At 40.2% G+C, this 19,079-nt stretch overlaps 4 protein-coding genes across 4 annotated transcripts; 3 read left to right on the forward strand and 1 right to left on the reverse strand.

Annotated features, from left to right (window-relative positions):
* Positions 1-383: 383 nt before the first annotated feature.
* LOC118801345 (cholesterol 25-hydroxylase-like protein 1, member 1) lies at positions 384-1,238 on the forward strand. Its single transcript, XM_036561603.1, has one exon. It carries the CDS (start codon positions 384-386, stop codon positions 1,236-1,238), a length of 855 nt encoding a protein of 284 aa, XP_036417496.1.
* A 3,592-nt stretch (positions 1,239-4,830) lies between these two features.
* LOC118801346 (cholesterol 25-hydroxylase-like protein 1, member 1) lies at positions 4,831-5,658 on the reverse strand. Its single transcript, XM_036561604.1, has one exon. It carries the CDS (start codon positions 5,656-5,658, stop codon positions 4,831-4,833), a length of 828 nt encoding a protein of 275 aa, XP_036417497.1.
* Positions 5,659-7,047: 1,389 nt separating this feature from the next.
* Positions 7,048-7,799, forward strand: LOC118801347 (cholesterol 25-hydroxylase-like protein 1, member 1). Its single transcript, XM_036561605.1, has 2 exons — positions 7,048-7,078; positions 7,315-7,799. The coding sequence occupies exons 1-2, from the start codon at positions 7,048-7,050 to the stop codon at positions 7,797-7,799; spliced, it is 516 nt and encodes a 171-aa protein (XP_036417498.1).
* A 6,110-nt stretch (positions 7,800-13,909) lies between these two features.
* LOC118801348 (cholesterol 25-hydroxylase-like protein 1, member 1) lies at positions 13,910-14,764 on the forward strand. Its single transcript, XM_036561607.1, has one exon. It carries the CDS (start codon positions 13,910-13,912, stop codon positions 14,762-14,764), a length of 855 nt encoding a protein of 284 aa, XP_036417500.1.
* The last annotated feature ends 4,315 nt before the right edge of the window (positions 14,765-19,079 follow it).

The raw sequence follows: 19,079 nt of genomic DNA on the forward strand, positions 1-19,079 counted from the left end.
TACAAACACAAAATCCAGACTCAAAGCCCAAGTGATTTGACATTTTTAGAGAAATTAATTAGCTTAATATCAAATTAATGAACAAATTACCCCAGTTAAATCTCAAGATTCAGGCTGCATTTATAGTGGAAATGAGGTTATTTGGGAGGAGGGAAGTCTCCTTTGTCTCAATCTAGAGGTTGGGGAATAAAGATAATCCTGTACAATACAGACACTGAACCAACATTTTGAAAAAAGAGAAAGAAAAGAAAAAATTATGGAAAAAAATTCTGCATCATGGCTTTGCAGCAGGTCAGAGTGTCTGGCTCACAAGTATAAATAAGGCTGAGAGCTTCCACCTCAGCATGTTCTCACCACAGCTCCCTGGAGAAACAAAGAACAAGATGTGGAACGTCAGTGAAGTTGTCTTGCAGCTCCCAACTTCCAGGGCTTCAGACCGGCTTCTCCAGCCACTGTGGGACTACCTGGTGTTCCACCATTACTCCCTGGTCTCCTCACCTTTCTTCCCAGTCATGCTTGCCTTCTCCAGCTACTTCATCTTCAGCTGTCCCTTTGCCATTCTGGACCTCCTGGGAGAGCAGGCTCCTGCCTTCTACAGCTACAAGATCCAGAAGGAGAGGCAGCCTACCGTCAGCATGATGATGAGGAGCCTGGGCATGGCGGTGTACAACCACCTGGTCTACGTGGTTCCAATCGTCCTGATCAACAGTGCGGTGATGCCAGCTCCTCAGCTGCCTGCTATTGCTCCGACAGTGTGGGAGCTTTTCTCCGGGGGGCTTGGTGCCTTGCTCATCTTTGACACTCAGTACTTCTTCTGGCACATGGCTCACCACAAGAACGGCCACCTGTACAAGTGGGTCCACGCCATCCACCATGACTACATCTCACCCTTCTCCTGGTCCACTGAACACCTCAGTGCTGTGGAGCTGATGACCGTGGGCTTCTGGAGCAACCTGGACCCTCTTCTTCTCCAGTGCCATCCTCTGACAATGTGGACTCTCACCGTTTTCAGCATCTGGTTGTCTGTTGAGGACCACATCGGCTACGACCTGCCCTGGACCCCAAGCCGCCTGGTGCCATTTGGACTACTTGGAGGAGCACTAGCTCATGACCTTCACCACCAGAAGCCCAGCAGCAACTTTGCACCTTTCTTCAGTCACTGGGACAGACTGTTTGGCACCTCCAACAATGTGATGAAACGGACTGAGAAGAGCATTTTGAATGAAAAAGATGCTTAAATATATTTACTTACCAGATACAGATTCTGTGTAAATAAGTCAATTAGCGTTATAAAAAAGAGGAAAGATGCTTAAGTTATTTATTACATTAATTTATCATTCATTAATCTTCTAAGCCGCTTATCCTCCTGGGTTACAGGGGGTGCAGGAGCCTATCCCAGCATTCACTGGGCAGAAGGCAGGAAACACTCTGGACAGGCCACCAGTCCATCACAGAGCAGACACACAGACATATACATTCACAGCTAGGGGCAATTTAGTGTCTCCAGTTGCCCTGACTGCATGTCTTTGGACTGTGGGAGGAAACCGGAGCACCCGGAGGAACCCCATCCAGACACGGGGAGAACATGCAAACTCCACACAGAAAGGACACTGGTCACCTGAACCCAGGCCCTTCTTGCTTTGAGGCTACACTCATTTATCTCAGTTGTGTCACTCTCTATTGTTAATTAGTTTTTTTGTTGTTTCTTTATTATGCATGGTTAACAGTAATAAACAATATTTTCTTATACATCTTGTCTAGTTTGTTTTATGTATATATTTTTTACATGGAGGCACTAAGCACAGTTTAGTAGCACCAAGACTGAACAGCATAGATACAAGTTCAATAGTAATAACATTAACATTTCTATTAAAAAAAAAAACAGAGACAAAATTACGCCTGTGGGAAACATCTCCGATGGTCTTCAATCTTCAATAATGTGTACTTTTTAAACTCTTTTTAGAGAGAAATGTTGTATCATGACATTGCAGTAGATGGCAAAAAATTCTGGACCTGCTGGGAGAGCAGTCTCATGCTTTCAACAGTTTCAAGATCCAAATTACCACATTAGCATGATGTTAAAAAGCCTGGGTGTACAACCACCTGGTCTTTGTGGTACCAATCGTTCTGATCAATAGTCTCAATTGTCTGCTATTGCCCCAACAGTGGGGTATTTTCTAAGCTGCTCAGCTGCCAGTGCCAACTTCAAACTATTCTATTAATCTTTCTGATTCAGGCTTGCCAATACCTAATACTGATTAGCTACCTACACCATAAATCTCACTGTAACGGAGTTGGAAATGACTAGGCCTAATACTATGGGCTGCATGAATAACAATACAGAAGTTTACATCCCTCTTAAATAAATACTGTAATATTATGTAACCAACCAGATTACAGTTTGTTAGCTAGCAAACTGTGGGATTTGTGAAAACATTAGTGTTGAGACTGAAGCATTTCTGAAACACTCCCAAATGAATTTTCACCAAGCTAAAAGTATGAAAGCTAATACAAGGATAAAAGGACCACACATCTTATTACTGCACTTTTGCTGTTGAACTAAAACTTCTATATAAAATGTAGAAATGGGTTAAAAGAACTAAAACTTAAAAATGCAATTTAAGTGCATATGTGCTTAATGAGGGTTAACCTGCTGTCTCAAAGAAGTGTGAAAATACTATTGAGGAACTTATCCAAGAAAAGTGTAGCCACAGACCAGGAGGCAATATTATCTGTTATTTCTTAGAGACAAGCAAGAGAGGTATCTGGGCTGTGTTACAGTGTTTTCACATATAATTCGTTTTAAAAGATTCAAATTGAGTTCTGTTAAACCAACTGCGAATGACCTCAGTTCTTTTTGTGTTCACAACGTAAGTGAAATATAAAGAGGACTCAGTTTTCTTTCTGGTCCTTTGGGATCTCAGAGCACTTTTTGTTGGCTCTCGCATCTTATTGCTTTAATAAGTCGCAGATTACGGATAGACTTTATCCTGAGTAGAACCTTATAAATGATCCTTGGTCTGTTTTTACCTGCTGAAGTGCTGAAGACTGTGGCTGTGAGTACGGTGAGCCTCGAGGTCTTCACCATGAAGCAAAGCTAAAGCGGACTGGGGCCGTTTTGTTTTCACAATGTACAAATCAATCGAACCACAAAACTATCACAAACGAACCGAACAGAGACCACTTCGAGAGATGGTCCCAGTTCGGTTCGTTTTTGGGTCTGTTTAGGGGGGTCTGAGTTCGTTTGGCATGTTAACACATACAAAAGAAACCATGACTCAGCGGTCTGAGTCCAAGTGTGAAAACGCTCTTATTTTCCAGGGTTCTGTAGGTACAGTCATAAACCCTACAACCTGCAAAGGGTTTTGAAAATGTAGTTACTCTCTTTTTATCAGTTATCAAATGTGCTAATACCAATAAATCATTCAAAGAAAAACAATTTTAGAAATCAGTTGCTATCAAGGACTGGGTCACAATTGTCCTAAGAACCAGTGAGATCAGTGACATCCACAGCTTTTGCCCTGAGAGGAAGCAAGAAGAACACAGAGAACTATAGGCCTATATAACTTTGCAGCAAATTGGAGCATTGCCCAGTAGGTTAACATCTGATTTAACTGTGTTCCACTTTGTGACTGTGCACCTACATGGCTGTTGCTGATGTTCAACCACTTCTCTGTCTCAGTGGAAGAAAAATGCTGTCATTCTGACAGCTTCCCTCAGTTACTCTGGTCTTACAATTCTACTATACACCATACTACACCATACGGTGTGTGAAATACCCCGTGGAGTCCCATGTTGGCTGGCTTCTTCATAACTGGTAGGCTGCTAACTCTCTAGACAATAGCTTTATTATTCCGTTGTATTGTTGTTGCTGATTATGACTGCAGCCCAAGAGTCAGATGAGTGATGCTGATAAGACAGTGCTAAAAGATAGAGGAGAACAGAGTTAAATGTTGGTGTGAGCTGGTCTGTAATTTCTGATCTGACAGTGAGTCTCACTCTGGCCCCTGTCTGTAAAGAGAGTACAGAAGCCACCAAGCTTATGAATACATGAAGAAGGACTGATATGTGATTATGCTCAGTGTTTCTTGCCGGTATTTCTAGCTGTGTTACCAGAGTTTATATTCATCAAATGATGTCAAGAAAAGGAAACTGTGAAGAAGCACATGAGGACAATAGAAGAGAAACAGTATAATGTCAGTTTATTTAGTGAGGACGAAATGAATAAATTTATTTTATGACCTTTCCATAAACCTGGTATTTGTGGTTGCTCCTCCAGTCAAAATGGCCAGCCAGCATTAAGTACTACCACAGAGATTTGGAGTTAAGAAGCTCAGTCAAGGAAACAGTAGTGTCTGTGGTATAATGAAATATAATTTATTTATATTAACTGTGTTAAATACATGGCAGAACAATACAGAATTAACTGTGCCAGTAGCAAAATGAGTTTAAGAAAATAGGTTTAACAAAAAAAGTTTAAAATTTCTATTTCTGCCTGTAGTCTTACTGAATTCAAAGACTAAAATTTGTTTGAGTACCGTTAGATATTAGTGCTGCGTAGTGCTACCAAGCTAGAAAATAAATAAATGAATAAATAAATAAATAAATCTTTATGCAGATTTTAATGACACACAATATCACATAGGTTAGAAAATATGGTTTATCAATTTTAAACATGTTTGACAAAGACAACACCAAAGATAAGTTATCAGTAGGAAATGGCAGAATGTCTATAATACAATATAATAAATATTGTTGAAAATCTTACATAAAAAATGTTACATTAATTCATTTATTTACACAAGATCTGTATCTGTTAAGTAGATGTCTTTAAACATCCTTCTCATTCAAAATGCTCTTCTCAGTCCGTTTCACCACATTGTTGGAGGTGCCAAACAGTCTGTCCCAGTGACTGAAGAAAGGTGCAAAGTTGCTGCTGGGCTTCTGGTGGTGAAGGTCATGAGCTAGTGCTCCTCCAAGCAGTCCAAATGGCACCAGGCGGCTTGGGGTCCAGGGCAGGTCGTAGCCAATGTGGTCTTCAACAGACAACCAGATGCTGAAAATGGTGAGAGTCCACGTTGTCAGAGGATGGCACTGAAGAAGGAGAGGGTCCAGGTTGCTCCAGAAGCCCACGGTCATCAGCTCCATAGCACTGAGGTGTTCAGTGGACCAGGAGAAGGGTGAGATGTAGTCATGGTGGCCGTTCTTGTGGTGAGCCATGTGCCAGAAGAAGTACTGAGTGTCAAAGATGAGCAAGGCACCAAGCCCCCCGGAGAAAAGCTCCCACACTGTCGGAGCAATAGCAGGCAGCTGAGGAGCTGGCATCACCGCACTGTTGATCAGGACGATTGGAACCACGTAGACCAGGTGGTTGTACACCGCCATGCCCAGGCTCCTCATCATCATGCTGACGGTAGGCTGCCTCTCCTTCTGGATCTTGTAGCTGTAGAAGGCAGGAGCCTGCTCTCCCAGGAGGTCCAGAATGGCAAAGGGACAGCTGAAGATGAAGTAGCTGGAGAAGGCAAGCATGACTGGGAAGAAAGGTGAGGAGACCAGGGAGTAATGGTGGAACACCAGGTAGTCCCACAGTGGCTGGAGAAGCCGGTCTGAAGCCCTGGAAGTTGGGAGCTGCAAGGCAACTTCACTGACGTTCCACATCTTGTTCTTTGTTTCTTCAGGGAGCTGTGGTGACAACATGCTGAGGTGGAAGCTCTCAGCCTTATTTATACTTGTGAGCCAGACACGCTGACCTGCTGTAAAGTCGTGGTGCAGAATTTTTTTCCTCATAGTTTTTTTTCTTTTCAGGATTTTTTTTCTTTTTGAAAGGTTGGTTCAGTGTAAGTCCATGTTGTGCCAGATTTTCCTCATTGCCCAACCTTGAGCCAGAGACAAAGGAGATCCCCTCTTAAATAACCTAATTTCCTCAATAAGTCTGAATCTCTTTTGAACATGTGAATTGAAATAAAATCTTTTGGACTGCTTTCTAACACGGATTAGCTTAAATCCTGGTCAGTGTAGGACTTTCAGGGGAAAATAACCTAAAAAACCTGTGTCCAGAAAACTGATTTCTGATTTCAGGTCCAGTCTAATTTGCCACAACTTGTTTTGATGGAGACATGTGCAATTTACCAAAATTTTGATTTTAACATCAATAAAAATGTTTTTTTTTTCTTGCTTTTTATTTTATTGTTCGGTTATTGTTGTTTTATGCATTAGGTTAGAAACAGGTACAAATACATACCTTTCCTCTGGGAGAGTTTTTTTTTCCTGACAATGAATTTGTGATTTTTTGACCAATAATTAATTGTGATTATTTTGAATAAATTAAGTTCAAGGCTTTTTTTCACCAAGAAGACTAGCACATCTATTTTTTGGACTTGAGGCTTAGTAGTATGTATGCCGGACTGCCAGTTCATGAGTGTTATTAGGGTAAAGTTCCCTATTTCAAAATTGTTAAGACAACTATGAATGATGTAGGATATAGTGAAAATCGCAGCTCTTGCAATTTGAAAATTATACTTTCTCAAGTTGTGATTTTGATATTTTTACAATTAAAAACTTTTACATTTAAATATCTTATGCTATTCTATATTCATGCTTCAGTCTCTTTCTTGTTCTCTGTGGAAGAAGCCATGACTACACATTAAATCTTAAAGCGTAAACAAAACCTCAAACTGCTCTTCCAAATGAGAAAAGAGTTTGATTGATCACTGCTGACATAAACCAGTGGCAAAGAATACAGACAGTGAGAATAAGTACAGGAGGATAAAGAACAATGACAAGCAAGATATATGTTGTCTGATAAGTTTTTCAAAAATATTACACTTGAATTGTGGTTTAATTGCGTCTGTATAAACTTTTGTCAAAATAAAATTTCATGAACTGAACCTGGTGTCTGTCAATGGTGTCGCTCCATGCTGACCCTGGCAAGGTCAGCATGGAGCATTATTTCTATGATTTGGAGTTAAGAACCGTTCAGTCTAGAATGCAGAAGCTTTAAGCCAAGATTTCTGAAGGTTTGGCTAGATAGTCTTACATGGATTAGAAATGACCGTCAGTCAGACTGAGTCTGCCCAAAGTGTGACTACAAACACAAATCCCAGACAAAAAGTTCAAAACTTTAATGCAAGGGGAAAGTGTGAAAATCTCCTGTCGAAGTCTTGAGGCTGGGCAGCAAAGATATTCCTGCACAACATGGATTACACTGAACAAAACTTTCAGGAAAAAAGGAAAAACAAAATTGAAAAAAAAAAAAAACTGCTGTATCAGGGCTTTGCAGAGTGTCAGCATGTCTGGCTCACAAGTATAAATAAGTGTGGGAGCTTTTCTCCGGGGGGCTTGGTGCCTTGCTCATCTTTGACACTCAGTACTTCTTCTGGCACATGGCTCACCACAAGAACGGCCACCTGTACAAGTGGGTCCATGCCATCCACCATGACTACATCTCACCCTTCTCCTGGTCCACTGAACACCTCAGTGCTGTGGAGCTGATGACCGTGGGCTTCTGGAGCAACCTGGACCCTCTCCTTCTTCAGTGCCATCCTCTGACAACGTGGACTCTCACCATTTTCAGCATCTGGTTGTCTGTTGAAGACCACATCGGCTACGACCTGCCCTGGGCCCCAAGCCGCCTGGTGCCATTTGAACTACTTGGAGGAGCACTAGCTCATGACCTTCACCACCAGAAGCCCAGCAGCAACTTTGCACCTTTCTTCAGTCACTGGGACAGACTGTTTGGCACCTGCAACAATGTGATGAAACGGACTGAGAAGATCATTTTGAATGAAAAAGATGCTTAAATATATCTACTTACCAGATACAGATCTTGCATAAATAAGTTAATGTGCCAACAATGTTTCAGACGTTATCCTATTTTATTATATTTATTTTAGTATATATTTATTTTGCCATGCTCCACTGTAAATGGGTAATTGTTGTTCTTTGTATTTAACATATTTAACATCAATAAATGATGTTTTATACAGGTATATGTGGACGTTCGAGTCATTAGACATTGCGCATAGCATTTCGACTGAAATCGGGTGTCAAGGCAGGATACAGAGTGGCTTTATTAGGGTAATCTAACAGTCACTGCAGCAGGCAGGATTCAAACACATGTGGGCAGGTACAATACAGGCAAATACATACTCACCAACTACAACCCTATTTCCAAAAATGTTGGGACACTGTGCAAAATGTAAATAAAAACAAAATACAGAGATATGCAAATCATTTAAACCCTATATTACATTGACAACAGTACACAGACAACATATCAAATGTTGAAACTAAGAAATTTTATTGTTTTTTGAAAAATATATACCTATTTCCAAAAACGTTGGGACAAGGCAACAAAAGGCTGGTAAAGTTGTGTAATGCTAAAAAAAACAGGAAGGCAACAGGTCAGTAACGTGATTAAGCACAAAAACAGCATCCCAGAGAGGCTGAGTCTTTCAGAAGTAAAGATGAGGAGGGGTTCACCACTCTGTGAAAGACTGCATGATCAAATAGTGCAACAATTCAAGAATAACATTTCTCAACACAAAACAGCAAAGAACTTGGGGATTTCATCATCTACAGTACATAAGGTCATTAAAAGATTCAGAGAATCTGGAGAAATCTCTGTATGTAAGGGACAAGGCCAAAAAAAGTATTTGCTGATAATGATCTTTGGGCCCTCAGGTGACACTGCATTAAAAACAGACATGATTCTGAAAACCACTGTCTGTGAACATAGTTCATCATCCACAAATGCTAATTAAAACTCTTCTAATTAAAAGTCACAATCCAGAAACACTGCCACCTTCTCTAGGCCCAAGCTCATTTAAAATGGACTGAGGCAAAGTGTCCTCTGGTCCGACAAATCAAAATTTGAAATTGTTTTTGGAAATCATGGACACTGTGTCCTCTAGGCTAAAGACCACTCAGCTTGTTATCAGTGCACAGTTCAAAAGCCAGTATTCATGATGGCATGGAGGGGCATTAGTGCACATTGCATGGGTGATGTGCACATCTATGAAGGCACCACTAATGCTGAACAATAGATACATGTTTTGGCAACATATGCTGCCATCCAGACGACATCTTTTTCAGAGAAGGCCTTGATTATTGCAGCAAGACAATGACAAACCACATTCTGCATGTATTACAGCAGCAGAGCCCTATATTAAAAGAGTCCAGGCGCTAAACTGGCGTACCTGCAGTCCAGACCTGTCACCCACTGAGAACATTTTGTGTATAATGAAAAGATTCCAACTTTTTTGGATCGTGTTGTTGGCATCAAATTCAAAATGGGCATTTATTTTTCAAAAAACAATTTCTCAGTTTCGACATTTGATATGTTGTCTTTGTAATATTTCCCTTTAAAAATATGGTTTACTTGATTTGCATGTCATTGCATCCTATTTTTATTTACATTCTGCACAGCGTCCCAACTTTTGACTTAACTGACTTAAACTTCAGACTAAATCCATTTTAGTCACCTGCAAAACAATTATGTAGTGACTGTTTTGATAGTGACAATTTTAGCTAATTTTGAACATAACCAAAAATGTTAGCCAGTAGAATGACAAGCAAGCTTTGAACAGTTCAAACAGTACAAACATAAAACCATATTTTTCACAAAAAAGTTCACCTAATTACAGAAAATGTGTTTAAGTAGTGACTATTCTTACACACTGATTTGTGAGACACATTTACTTCAAAACAATCAGATCTAACTGCTCATCATGTGGCCAGTAGTGACATGGAAACATGGGACAGCAGTTTTTTGAAGGTTTTTTTTTTTAATTTAAAAATTAAACCCATGGCAATCTAAATCAAGATCCTTTAAAAACATTCTAAAAAAGGATTATTTTTACAAGTTGAAATTTAGTGTATAAATGATGATTTTGTATATTGTCGCTGTCCAAAGAAAAACAAGTATCTCCAAAAAATAGTAACTTTACAGGAGAGGGCAAAAATATTCTTTACTTTCAGTGTAGGTTAATGGAGAGAGATTGTATTCTAAGCAATTTTGGAGCATTTCTATTGGTCCAGTCATAATGAAATTTTTACACAATGTAAAAGACAACCAATGAGCTCAAATGATGCAGAAAAGTAAAAATAGCCAAAAAATGGAGATACACGTTTTTCATTGGACAGCTATGGTCTAAATCCACTGACCAACCACTTCATTAAGTACACCTCCTTGTATCTACACTCATTGTCTATTTTATCAGCTCCACTTACCATATAGGTGCACTTTGTAGTTCTCCAATTACAGACTGTAGTCCATCTGTATCTCTGCATACTTTGTTAGCCCCCTTTAGCCTATTCTTCAGTTGACTTTTTTCATCACAGTTTCCCTGAATTTCCACCCTAACTGATGTGTACTGTTCTCTCTATTTGCCTCTTTTTATTAGGCAATGCTCCTGCTCCGAAAGCAGAGCTCCATTGTGAGGCCTGTGGTACAGCAGATTTCGGTGATACCACCACCTAGAAACGAAGCCATATCATTCTGCACAATTACAGAACCAAAAGGAACCTTGAACAGAGAATGTTTAACCCCTTAAAATCCCAGCATCATTACATACTAAAGGTTTTTATCCAGTAACTACAGAGACTTTAGTACAAACCGGTTGAGCTATTCTTAGGTTAAAGACCTGCTGGTTGGCCGTGGCCATTCTAGTGGTTAAACCTATTAAACTATTTGAAATGACTCATAATGTACTTTTAATGGTTTAAATTATATTAAGATATTGAGCAACATGTGCTCTGTGGCAGTTATGGTATTATATATCTTGTCTCATCTGTGATCAAGCAGGTGCAGAAAAGACACAATAGCTGCGTCCCATTTCAGGGGCTGCATCCTTCGGAGGCTGCATTTGAAGGCTGATTGTGTCACAGCGGCGCAAACAGTCGGTCCCATTTCGAAGGCTTCTTCATATGCGGCCGAGAAATGTGTCCTTTTCCACGGTAACGAAGGATTCAACGGGTGGATCCTTCGCCAGTCAGTATATCCCGAGGTTCATTGCGTGCCAGCGGAGATTCTAGAACATGGCAGCGTCTGCAGAGGAGCGATCGGCAGCTGAGGAGGACACTCTGAAGTATAAGTATTGGGTTTAAACTGAGGCGAATAGCTAACGATACAAATGTAAAAAAGACAATGTAGTCTGAAGTAAAACTTTTGCTAACATTTCGTTTTGTTTTAGGGAGCAAGGAGCAGACAGAGAGGCCTCTCCAGCTCTAATAAATAAATGAATGAATGAATGAAAGAATGAATAAATAAATAAAGTTTCTGGCTCCATCTTTAAAGAACTTTAAAATAACTTGACAATAGTGGCGTTTTGTGACGCACCGGTAAGGATAGGAACAGCGGTGCTGTGATGCAAACAGAAAATCCGCCAAAGAAGTAGATTGTCCCATTTCAGTTCACCCTTCGCAGGTCTACACAGCCTTCGAGGGACACACCTTTGTAGACCGCGCCCTTCGAAGGATGCAGCCCCTGAACTGGGACACAGCTATTGTCATGGTAATATAAGGAAAAGAATGCATGTTATGAAGACTTCATATAAAGTAGCACTGTCATACACATGAGCAGAAATGCACAGGCAACTCTTGCAATGCTAGTTTTTGAATCAGTTTGCCACAGAGGGCATACTCATCTTCCTTGCTGCCTCAAATCTGGCCATCTTCTCTGTCACTTAAGTCAAGCTCTGAAACAGAAGATTGTAGGTTCAAATCTCAGAACTTATTAGGCACTTCTGGGTAAGATACTTTACTTTCTGGCAGCCCATGCATCACTGCTCCAGAGCTCTGCTGGCAATGTAGTTAGGCAACAAAATGACCAATTTGCCTTAACAGATCAATTAAATATCCTAAATGGATGAATAAAATATAAATTATTTCTCTTAAGGAAAAACATATTCAGGCTTATTACAAAAATGTGTATTTCTGCTACAAGATTAAAAATGAAAAGCTTGAGGCAGACGAGAGTGAGTGAGTTTATTTGGATGTTTCCGGACATTGTAATGATCATCTGTAGTGGGGGTTAGCAAACACACCATATTAACTAGAAACTGTTATTAGTTTTTGGAAAACTAGACAGGTTAAAGCAGTGGTTACCAAATCTGATCCTGGAGATTTACCTTCCTGCAGAGTCCAGTTCCAACCACAATATGCCATACCTGCACTAGCTAATGAACTTTTTCCAAAGTCCTTAACTTGCTGGTGAAGTGTTAGATCAATATTAGGTACACTGTAAAAAAAAATGCAGCTTTAACATGAAATTTTGAGTTTACTGATATCAGTAGAATAATTTATGATTTACATTTGTTTACTTATTATTTGAAGTTCAGTGAATTCAACATTTCTAGTTAACCTGCTTAAAAGCTGTACTTTTTTTTTACAGTGTAAAGGGAGGCAGCATGTTAGATGCAGGTTGGAACTAAACTCTATAGGAAACTAGGAACCAGGGAATAAGGAACTAACAGCAGCAGATATATTAGTCCATGCCAAGGGCTTTTAAACAGGACTAAAGGACAGGTGGCACAGGTGAGCACATTTATGACGTTTAGGCATTAGGGCAGAGATATAAGACTACAAACAAGGCTAACGCAGGCAGAGAGGAAGGACCTGGGAGTGCAGCCAAAACATCCTAAGTCAGAAACCCAGGACCAGGATTGTGTGGCAGAGCCCCACCATCAAAGCGTGGCTCCCAGTGGCCTGGGAGGACCCAGAATACTGGACAGGGCAACTGGAGGCGAGTGAGTCAGTGACAGGGCCCAAACCCACAACTGCAACAGAGCCTGGAACCAAATGTGTTTCAGTGATGGAGCCCAGATCAGGATCACTACCCTACACTAGTGGTTTGGAGTTAAGAACCTCAGTCAAGTATACAAAACTATTAGCCAAGATTTAGAACTGTCGACTAGACAGCCTCTCACAGATTATGAATGAACCTTAGTCAGACTGGAACCCAGCCAAGAGCACAGTTTTTGCTGTGTGACTACAAACACAAAACCCAGACAATTGTGTGCAGTAACCTGAATTCAAAATGTAGTAACACTGCGACTTTGTTAGCATGACAAGTTCAATAATTAAGTTAAGCTGTTCCTGATCTTTTTGTCATTTTTGTATATTTCAGTAAAAAAACAGATACAATGTTACCCTAAAACATGATAGTCAATGATCTGTAAACCAAGAAAATGAACCAAAAATGTGTTCAGGTTCCTGGATACAGATTTCCTGGTGATCTACTAACAAAATGCTACGCAAACCAGAGTTTAAGCTCAAATCCATTTATAGAAAACAGTCCAAAAAGTTTTGCTTCTAATCATAAATTCAACATTACCTCAATAAACAATGAAACTTATTGTAAATTTAAAGCAAGAACCCTCTATTCAGAATGAGAAATGAATTGTTTTAACATAAAATTAATGAGTAAAAATCTATAACACTTACACCAGCTTTGTAAAGTTCAATAATGATGTTATTTTATTGCTAACCTGTGTTGCTATTCTTGTATATTTTAATAAACAGAGTAAATAGAGTACAATGCAAATACAATTAGACCTTGAAACATTGTCATTTCATTACATAAACCTAGTCCCTTCTATTCAAATGACTCCAGTTACTGTCCAGCTGAAATTCTAAAACAAAGGGAAATGAGGTTATTTGGGAGGGGGAAAATCTCCCTGTCTCAGTCTTGAGGTTTTACTATGAAGATAATCCTGTACAACATGAACTTACACTGAACAAATATTTTGAAAAAAAGAGAAAAAAAATTGTGAAGAAAAAAAGGAAAAAAATCCTGCTGTATCAGGGCTTTACAGCAGGTCAGCGTGTCTGGCTCACAAGCATAAATAAGGCTGAGAGCTTCCACCTCAGCATGTTCTCACCACAGCTCCCTGGAGAAACAAAGAACAAGATGTGGAACGTCAGTGAAGTTGTCTTGCAGCTCCCAACTTCCAGGGCTTCAGACCGGCTTCTCCAGCCACTGTGGGACTACCTGGTGTTCCACCATTACTCCCTGGTCTCCTCACCTTTCTTCCCAGTCATGCTTGCCTTCTCCAGCTACTTCATCTTCAGCTGTCCCTTTGCCATTCTGGACCTCCTGGGAGAGCAGGCTCCTGCCTTCTACAGCTACAAGATCCAGAAGGAGAGGCGACCTACCGTCAGCATGATGATGAGGAGCCTGGGCATGGCGGTGTACAACCACCTGGTCTACGTGGTTCCAATCGTCCTGATCAACAGTGCGGTGATGCCAGCTCCTCAGCTGCCTGCTATTGCTCCGACAGTGTGGGAGCTTTTCTCCAGGGGGCTTGGTGCCTTGCTCATCTTTGACACCCAGTACTTCTTCTGGCACATGGCTCACCACAAGAACGGCCACCTGTACAAGTGGGTCCATGCCATCCACCATGACTACATCTCACCCTTCTCCTGGTCCACCGAACACCTCAGTGCTGTGGAACTGATGACCGTGGGCTTCTGGAGCAACCTGGACCCTCTCCTTCTTCAGTGCCATCCTCTGACAACGTGGACTCTCACTGTTTTCAGCATCTGGTTGTCTGTTGAAGACCACATCGGCTACGACCTGCCCTGGACCCCAAGCCGCCTGGTGCCATTTGGACTGCTTGGAGGAGCACTAGCTCATGACCTTCACCACCAGAAGCCCAGCAGCAACTTTGCACCTTTCTTCAGTCACTGGGACAGACTGTTTGGCACCTCCAACAATGTGGTGAAACGGACTGAGAAGAGCATTTTGAATGAAAATGATGCTTAAATACGTCTGAAGGTTTAGTGTAAATAAGTAAATGCAACTAATTTAATTATTCTATTACATTATATTCATTTTGTTATTTTCTGTAAATAACAGTTCATGTTAATAAACATTATTTTGTTATGTATTACTTTGCGCATGTTTTTTATTTTTAGTAGCTTAGTATCACTAATATGATCACAATTTTATTGGTCAGCAGGTTGAACTTTACCTGTTTAACCTGCACACATGCAGCTGCCTGTACATCTGTACAAACTAAGTACTCGTTATTGTAGTGCTTCTAACTTCAAATTATTATACAGATTATGTGCAGGTACGGTTCCTTTAAAGCACATGAAGCATATCTTTGAATAAAATGAATTTAAATGGCTAGACACTGCTTCAAAAGTTGAACTATGAAAGCACAAAACTATAACTCCCTCTCATGGTCATCGTTACACTTCCATACTAATAACTGACCAAAGCACAAATCTTGTAGCCTCTACAGTGCTTTGTTCATAACAGTTTTATGCAGTCATCTTTCTTAATGCCACAGGCGTACCATGTTTACATTTAGCTACAACACTAATAGAAAGAAAACTGACTATATATCCTTAGTGATCATAGCAACATACCAGCCTAATAATAATAAAGAATAGGAGAGAACCTGCTATGGGTCTAGACAGGGTGGAGACTATACATTATTTAGTAACAGTGTATTTGAAGGCTATTGACATAAGGACTTTATAACACATCCATGGATATTGAATACCTAAAAGCATTAAGTATTTATGAACAGCTTAAGTCAGTATTCACAAGATGACAGTTGTTGTATAAAGTAAATGACATTGACATAAGCATCCCTGGCAGAGGCTGAATATATGGCAGATATACGGCATTAACTATGCCTCTGCCTTAGAAATTCAATAGCTTGAGAATAATGCATCAAAACAACTGGAACAACTGTCCATCACTTCAGTTTAAGGACCCTTATGTCAATACAATATTATTTACTTTACAAAACTTCTGTTTTCTTGCAAATACAAATATAAGCTGTTTATAAGTGACCGTATAGGTAGCCCAAGTGTTACCCATTATTCTTCTGCAAGACGCCCTGCCTGCACCCTACCATCTTGGTAGCAGTGTGTGCTTGGGGGAGACCTAGCTAGTGGGTGGAATTGGACATGACTTAGACCACCTGTGCAAGTGGGTCCACTCCACATCATCCACCATGACTACATCTCGCCCTACTCCTGGTCCACCGAACAGCTCAGTGCTGTGGAGCTGATGACCATGGGCTTCTGGAGCAACCCAGACCCTCTCCTTCTACAGTATCATCTCCTGACTATGTGGACACTTGCTGTTTTCAGCATCTGGGTGTCTATCACATCAGCTACGACCTACCCTGGACTCCAAGCCGCCTGGTGCCATCTGGACTGAGCTTCACCACCAAAAGCCCAGCAGTAAATTTGCCTTTCTTCACTGGAACAGACTGTTTGGCACCTCCAACAATGTGGTGAAATGAACTGAGAAAAGCATTTTGAACAAGGAACATGCTTAAAGATGCTTAAATACTTTAAAAGGTCCGTCATACTTGCACTTCACATTTAAAATAACAGCTCTCTAAAATGTAATTACTTGATAGGTTTTTAGAGAACCAAATGTGGTTCTTCTATGGAATAATGTAAAGCAGCAGTTCTCAGACTTTTTAATCTAAGGCACCCTTTGCGGATGGTAAATGCCACTTACCTGCATATACATTGGCATGTATATAGATTAAGTTTTAACAATGTCCACCATTTTTACAACTTGCAATTTCTGAGATTTTTCTGTGTCCCCAGGTTGAGAATCACTAGTATGAAGGACCCTTTAAGGCCCCTTTCACTTTAGGAGTGAAGGAGTCGTTAACTGCATTTATATGATCTTAATAATCCAACGATTATTGGATTTTTACTCTGATTACTCTTCTTGTATTCTGCCTGTGCATGTGCAAAAACAGACTTCCCGTAAACAGCAAGCAACATTGAACACAGCAGCTGTAAGATGGCGTTGTCATGTCATCTTCTTTGAGTTTATTGGCAAGTTGCAAAGCAGAAATATTACTGTCTGACTCGTATAGACCCAGTTTCCCATTATCCGGTTACTCAAGCGCATATAAACGTGTTGAACGAATCACTCACAAAATTGGATTTTCTGCAGTTATCAGGTTTATTAAGAGCATGTAAACACTCTTTTGTTATGAGTGATTATGTATCAGTGATTATGTATAAATGCACAAGCAGTTCTTGCAAAATATCAGTGGCTGATGCAGGTAGACCACTGTTTGCCTGGCGATGAAGGGATGACTGGAAGGACACAGAAGCACAGGAAACTCATACAGGTTTGTTTACTTACAGACAGTTCCTTCTAAATCTGTAATAAAATATGAATGATACAATCCAATTCAGCTGTATTTGTTTAGCGTTTCTTGAAGTAGTAGTTTCACAAAGCATCTGTACAGAGATCACAGCTGTCCTCAATCAGTGATAAGCAAACCAAAGATAACTGATAGGGAAAAACTGTTATAAGAGACAAGACTGAAAAAGGGAAAGGGGATATGTTAGTCTACTGGTTGTTAAAGTGTTCATATTAGCAAACTCTTCATCTCTATAATGGCAATTTGGTAAGTTTGGTATTCGAAAGCTTTGAATAATAATTGCAATGAGATAATCATAAAAACTTTGCATAAAAAATACAATTATCAATAAATAATTATTTTATTTTTTGTCATAATAATATTATTATCATAATAATAATATTTGCAATGAATGACACCAGTAATAATAATGTGAAGCGAATACATTTGAGGTACATTTGAACAGGACTATTATTACTGAAGGAGCTCTGAGTTTGACGGATTCTAGAATCATGCGTGGTTTCAACGTTGGTGCAAAAGTGTTTTGCTGCCATCTTGCAGCAACGCTGCTTGCTTTGTTTCCCATAGACCACTGTAGTCATGCGTCTTTCTGTAGTCCTCGTTATGTGCATATTAGGAACTCTGGGGTCTAAGCTCCATTTCTCTATGGCCAGAATGAATCGCCTCTATCGCACCCTGTATAAAAGTGTTCAGAACCCGATACGTTTTGTCCTGTGAACATTCTCCCCTCGAATAACACTGGATCCTCTGAATTACGAGGTCGTTAAAGAGCTAGCCGAGTAACATTAACTTACTTTTGCTGTTTCAGAGAACCGACAGCTCAGTATTTTGTCTCGTTTGCTAAAGTTTGTCACAGCTGACAAAGTCACAGCTGCTGCACAATTTAAGGTGGAACGGGAACATTCAAACAAGAAGCTGTGAAAAAAGAAGCTAAATTCAGCCTTGTAGTTTTAACACGGGCAGTATTTTTGATAAGGAGTTTTAGTCTATCAAAATATCCCACCCAGAGGTTTTATTTACGGGTATACCTGTAAATATGCGCGACAATAGAACATTTCGATAAGATATCACAGCTCGTCAGAGCTCCGGCACAGCCTGCCTTAGTTTCGTGTAGCTTAGTGACATCAAATTGACGTGCAGTAGCTTTAGCTCATATGTAGCAATATTAGTATTATAGCTCTTTATGACCTCGTAATTCGGAGGATCCAGTGGTATTCGGGAGAAAAATGTACACAGGACAAAACGTATCGGGTTCTGAACATTTTTATTTAACACAAGGTGTGACAGAGGCGATTTTTCGAAAACCCTATTCATTCTGGCCATAGAGAAATGGGGCTTAGACCCGGAGTTCCTAATATGGGCATAAGAGCATGGCACTGACTACAAAATGACGACACGACTACAGTGGTCTATACCACCACCTGTTTTCGCACTGAGAAGTTTCACACAGATTGAGAAGTCCAAAAGAAATCCGAGTAAGAGTTTACATGCACTGAGAAATCTCATTACTGAGCTAAAATCCAGCTCTCTTAATCAGATTTCTAGACCTTACTCCAATCTAAGAAACCGGAGTATGCTGTTTACATAACCATTTGAATAATCAGATAACTGCAGAAATCCAACTATAATCAGATTACTGAGTGCACGTAAACGCACTCACTGATTTAAACAGCTGCACCTAACTTAGTTAGCAGCTCGGCTAGTTAGCGTTAGCAGCTGCGAAAGATGAAACAGCTTTGTTCAACAGCTGAGTTTACCTAAATGTTTCACTTTCCAAAATATATATATTCACAAAGCTAGACACAGGACTCTTTGTGCATGTTACATTAATAAATATGACCGACGTTGTTCATAAAGGTGGACATGTCAGTACCATCCTCTCTGGCAATATTACACTCAGTACAAAGTGCTCCGCCATGTTCG

Source organism: Colossoma macropomum, unplaced genomic scaffold (assembly GCF_904425465.1).
Source record: "Colossoma macropomum unplaced genomic scaffold, Colossoma_macropomum, whole genome shotgun sequence".
NCBI lineage: Eukaryota > Metazoa > Chordata > Actinopteri > Characiformes > Serrasalmidae > Colossoma > Colossoma macropomum.

Excerpts from the sequence above, each read along its gene's own strand:
- LOC118801345 (XM_036561603.1), top strand. The coding sequence starts at position 384 with ATGTGGAACGTCAGTGAAGTTGTCTTGCAGCTCCCAACTTCCAGGGCT.
- LOC118801346 (XM_036561604.1), bottom strand. The coding sequence starts at position 5,658 with ATGTGGAACGTCAGTGAAGTTGCCTTGCAGCTCCCAACTTCCAGGGCT.
- LOC118801347 (XM_036561605.1), top strand. The coding sequence starts at position 7,048 with ATGACCGTCAGTCAGACTGAGTCTGCCCAAA. Across the intron at positions 7,079-7,314 it reads TCAGACTGAGTCTGCCCAAA|TGTGGGAGCTTTTCTCCGGG; the intron begins GTGTGACTACAA and ends AGTATAAATAAG.
- LOC118801348 (XM_036561607.1), top strand. The coding sequence starts at position 13,910 with ATGTGGAACGTCAGTGAAGTTGTCTTGCAGCTCCCAACTTCCAGGGCT.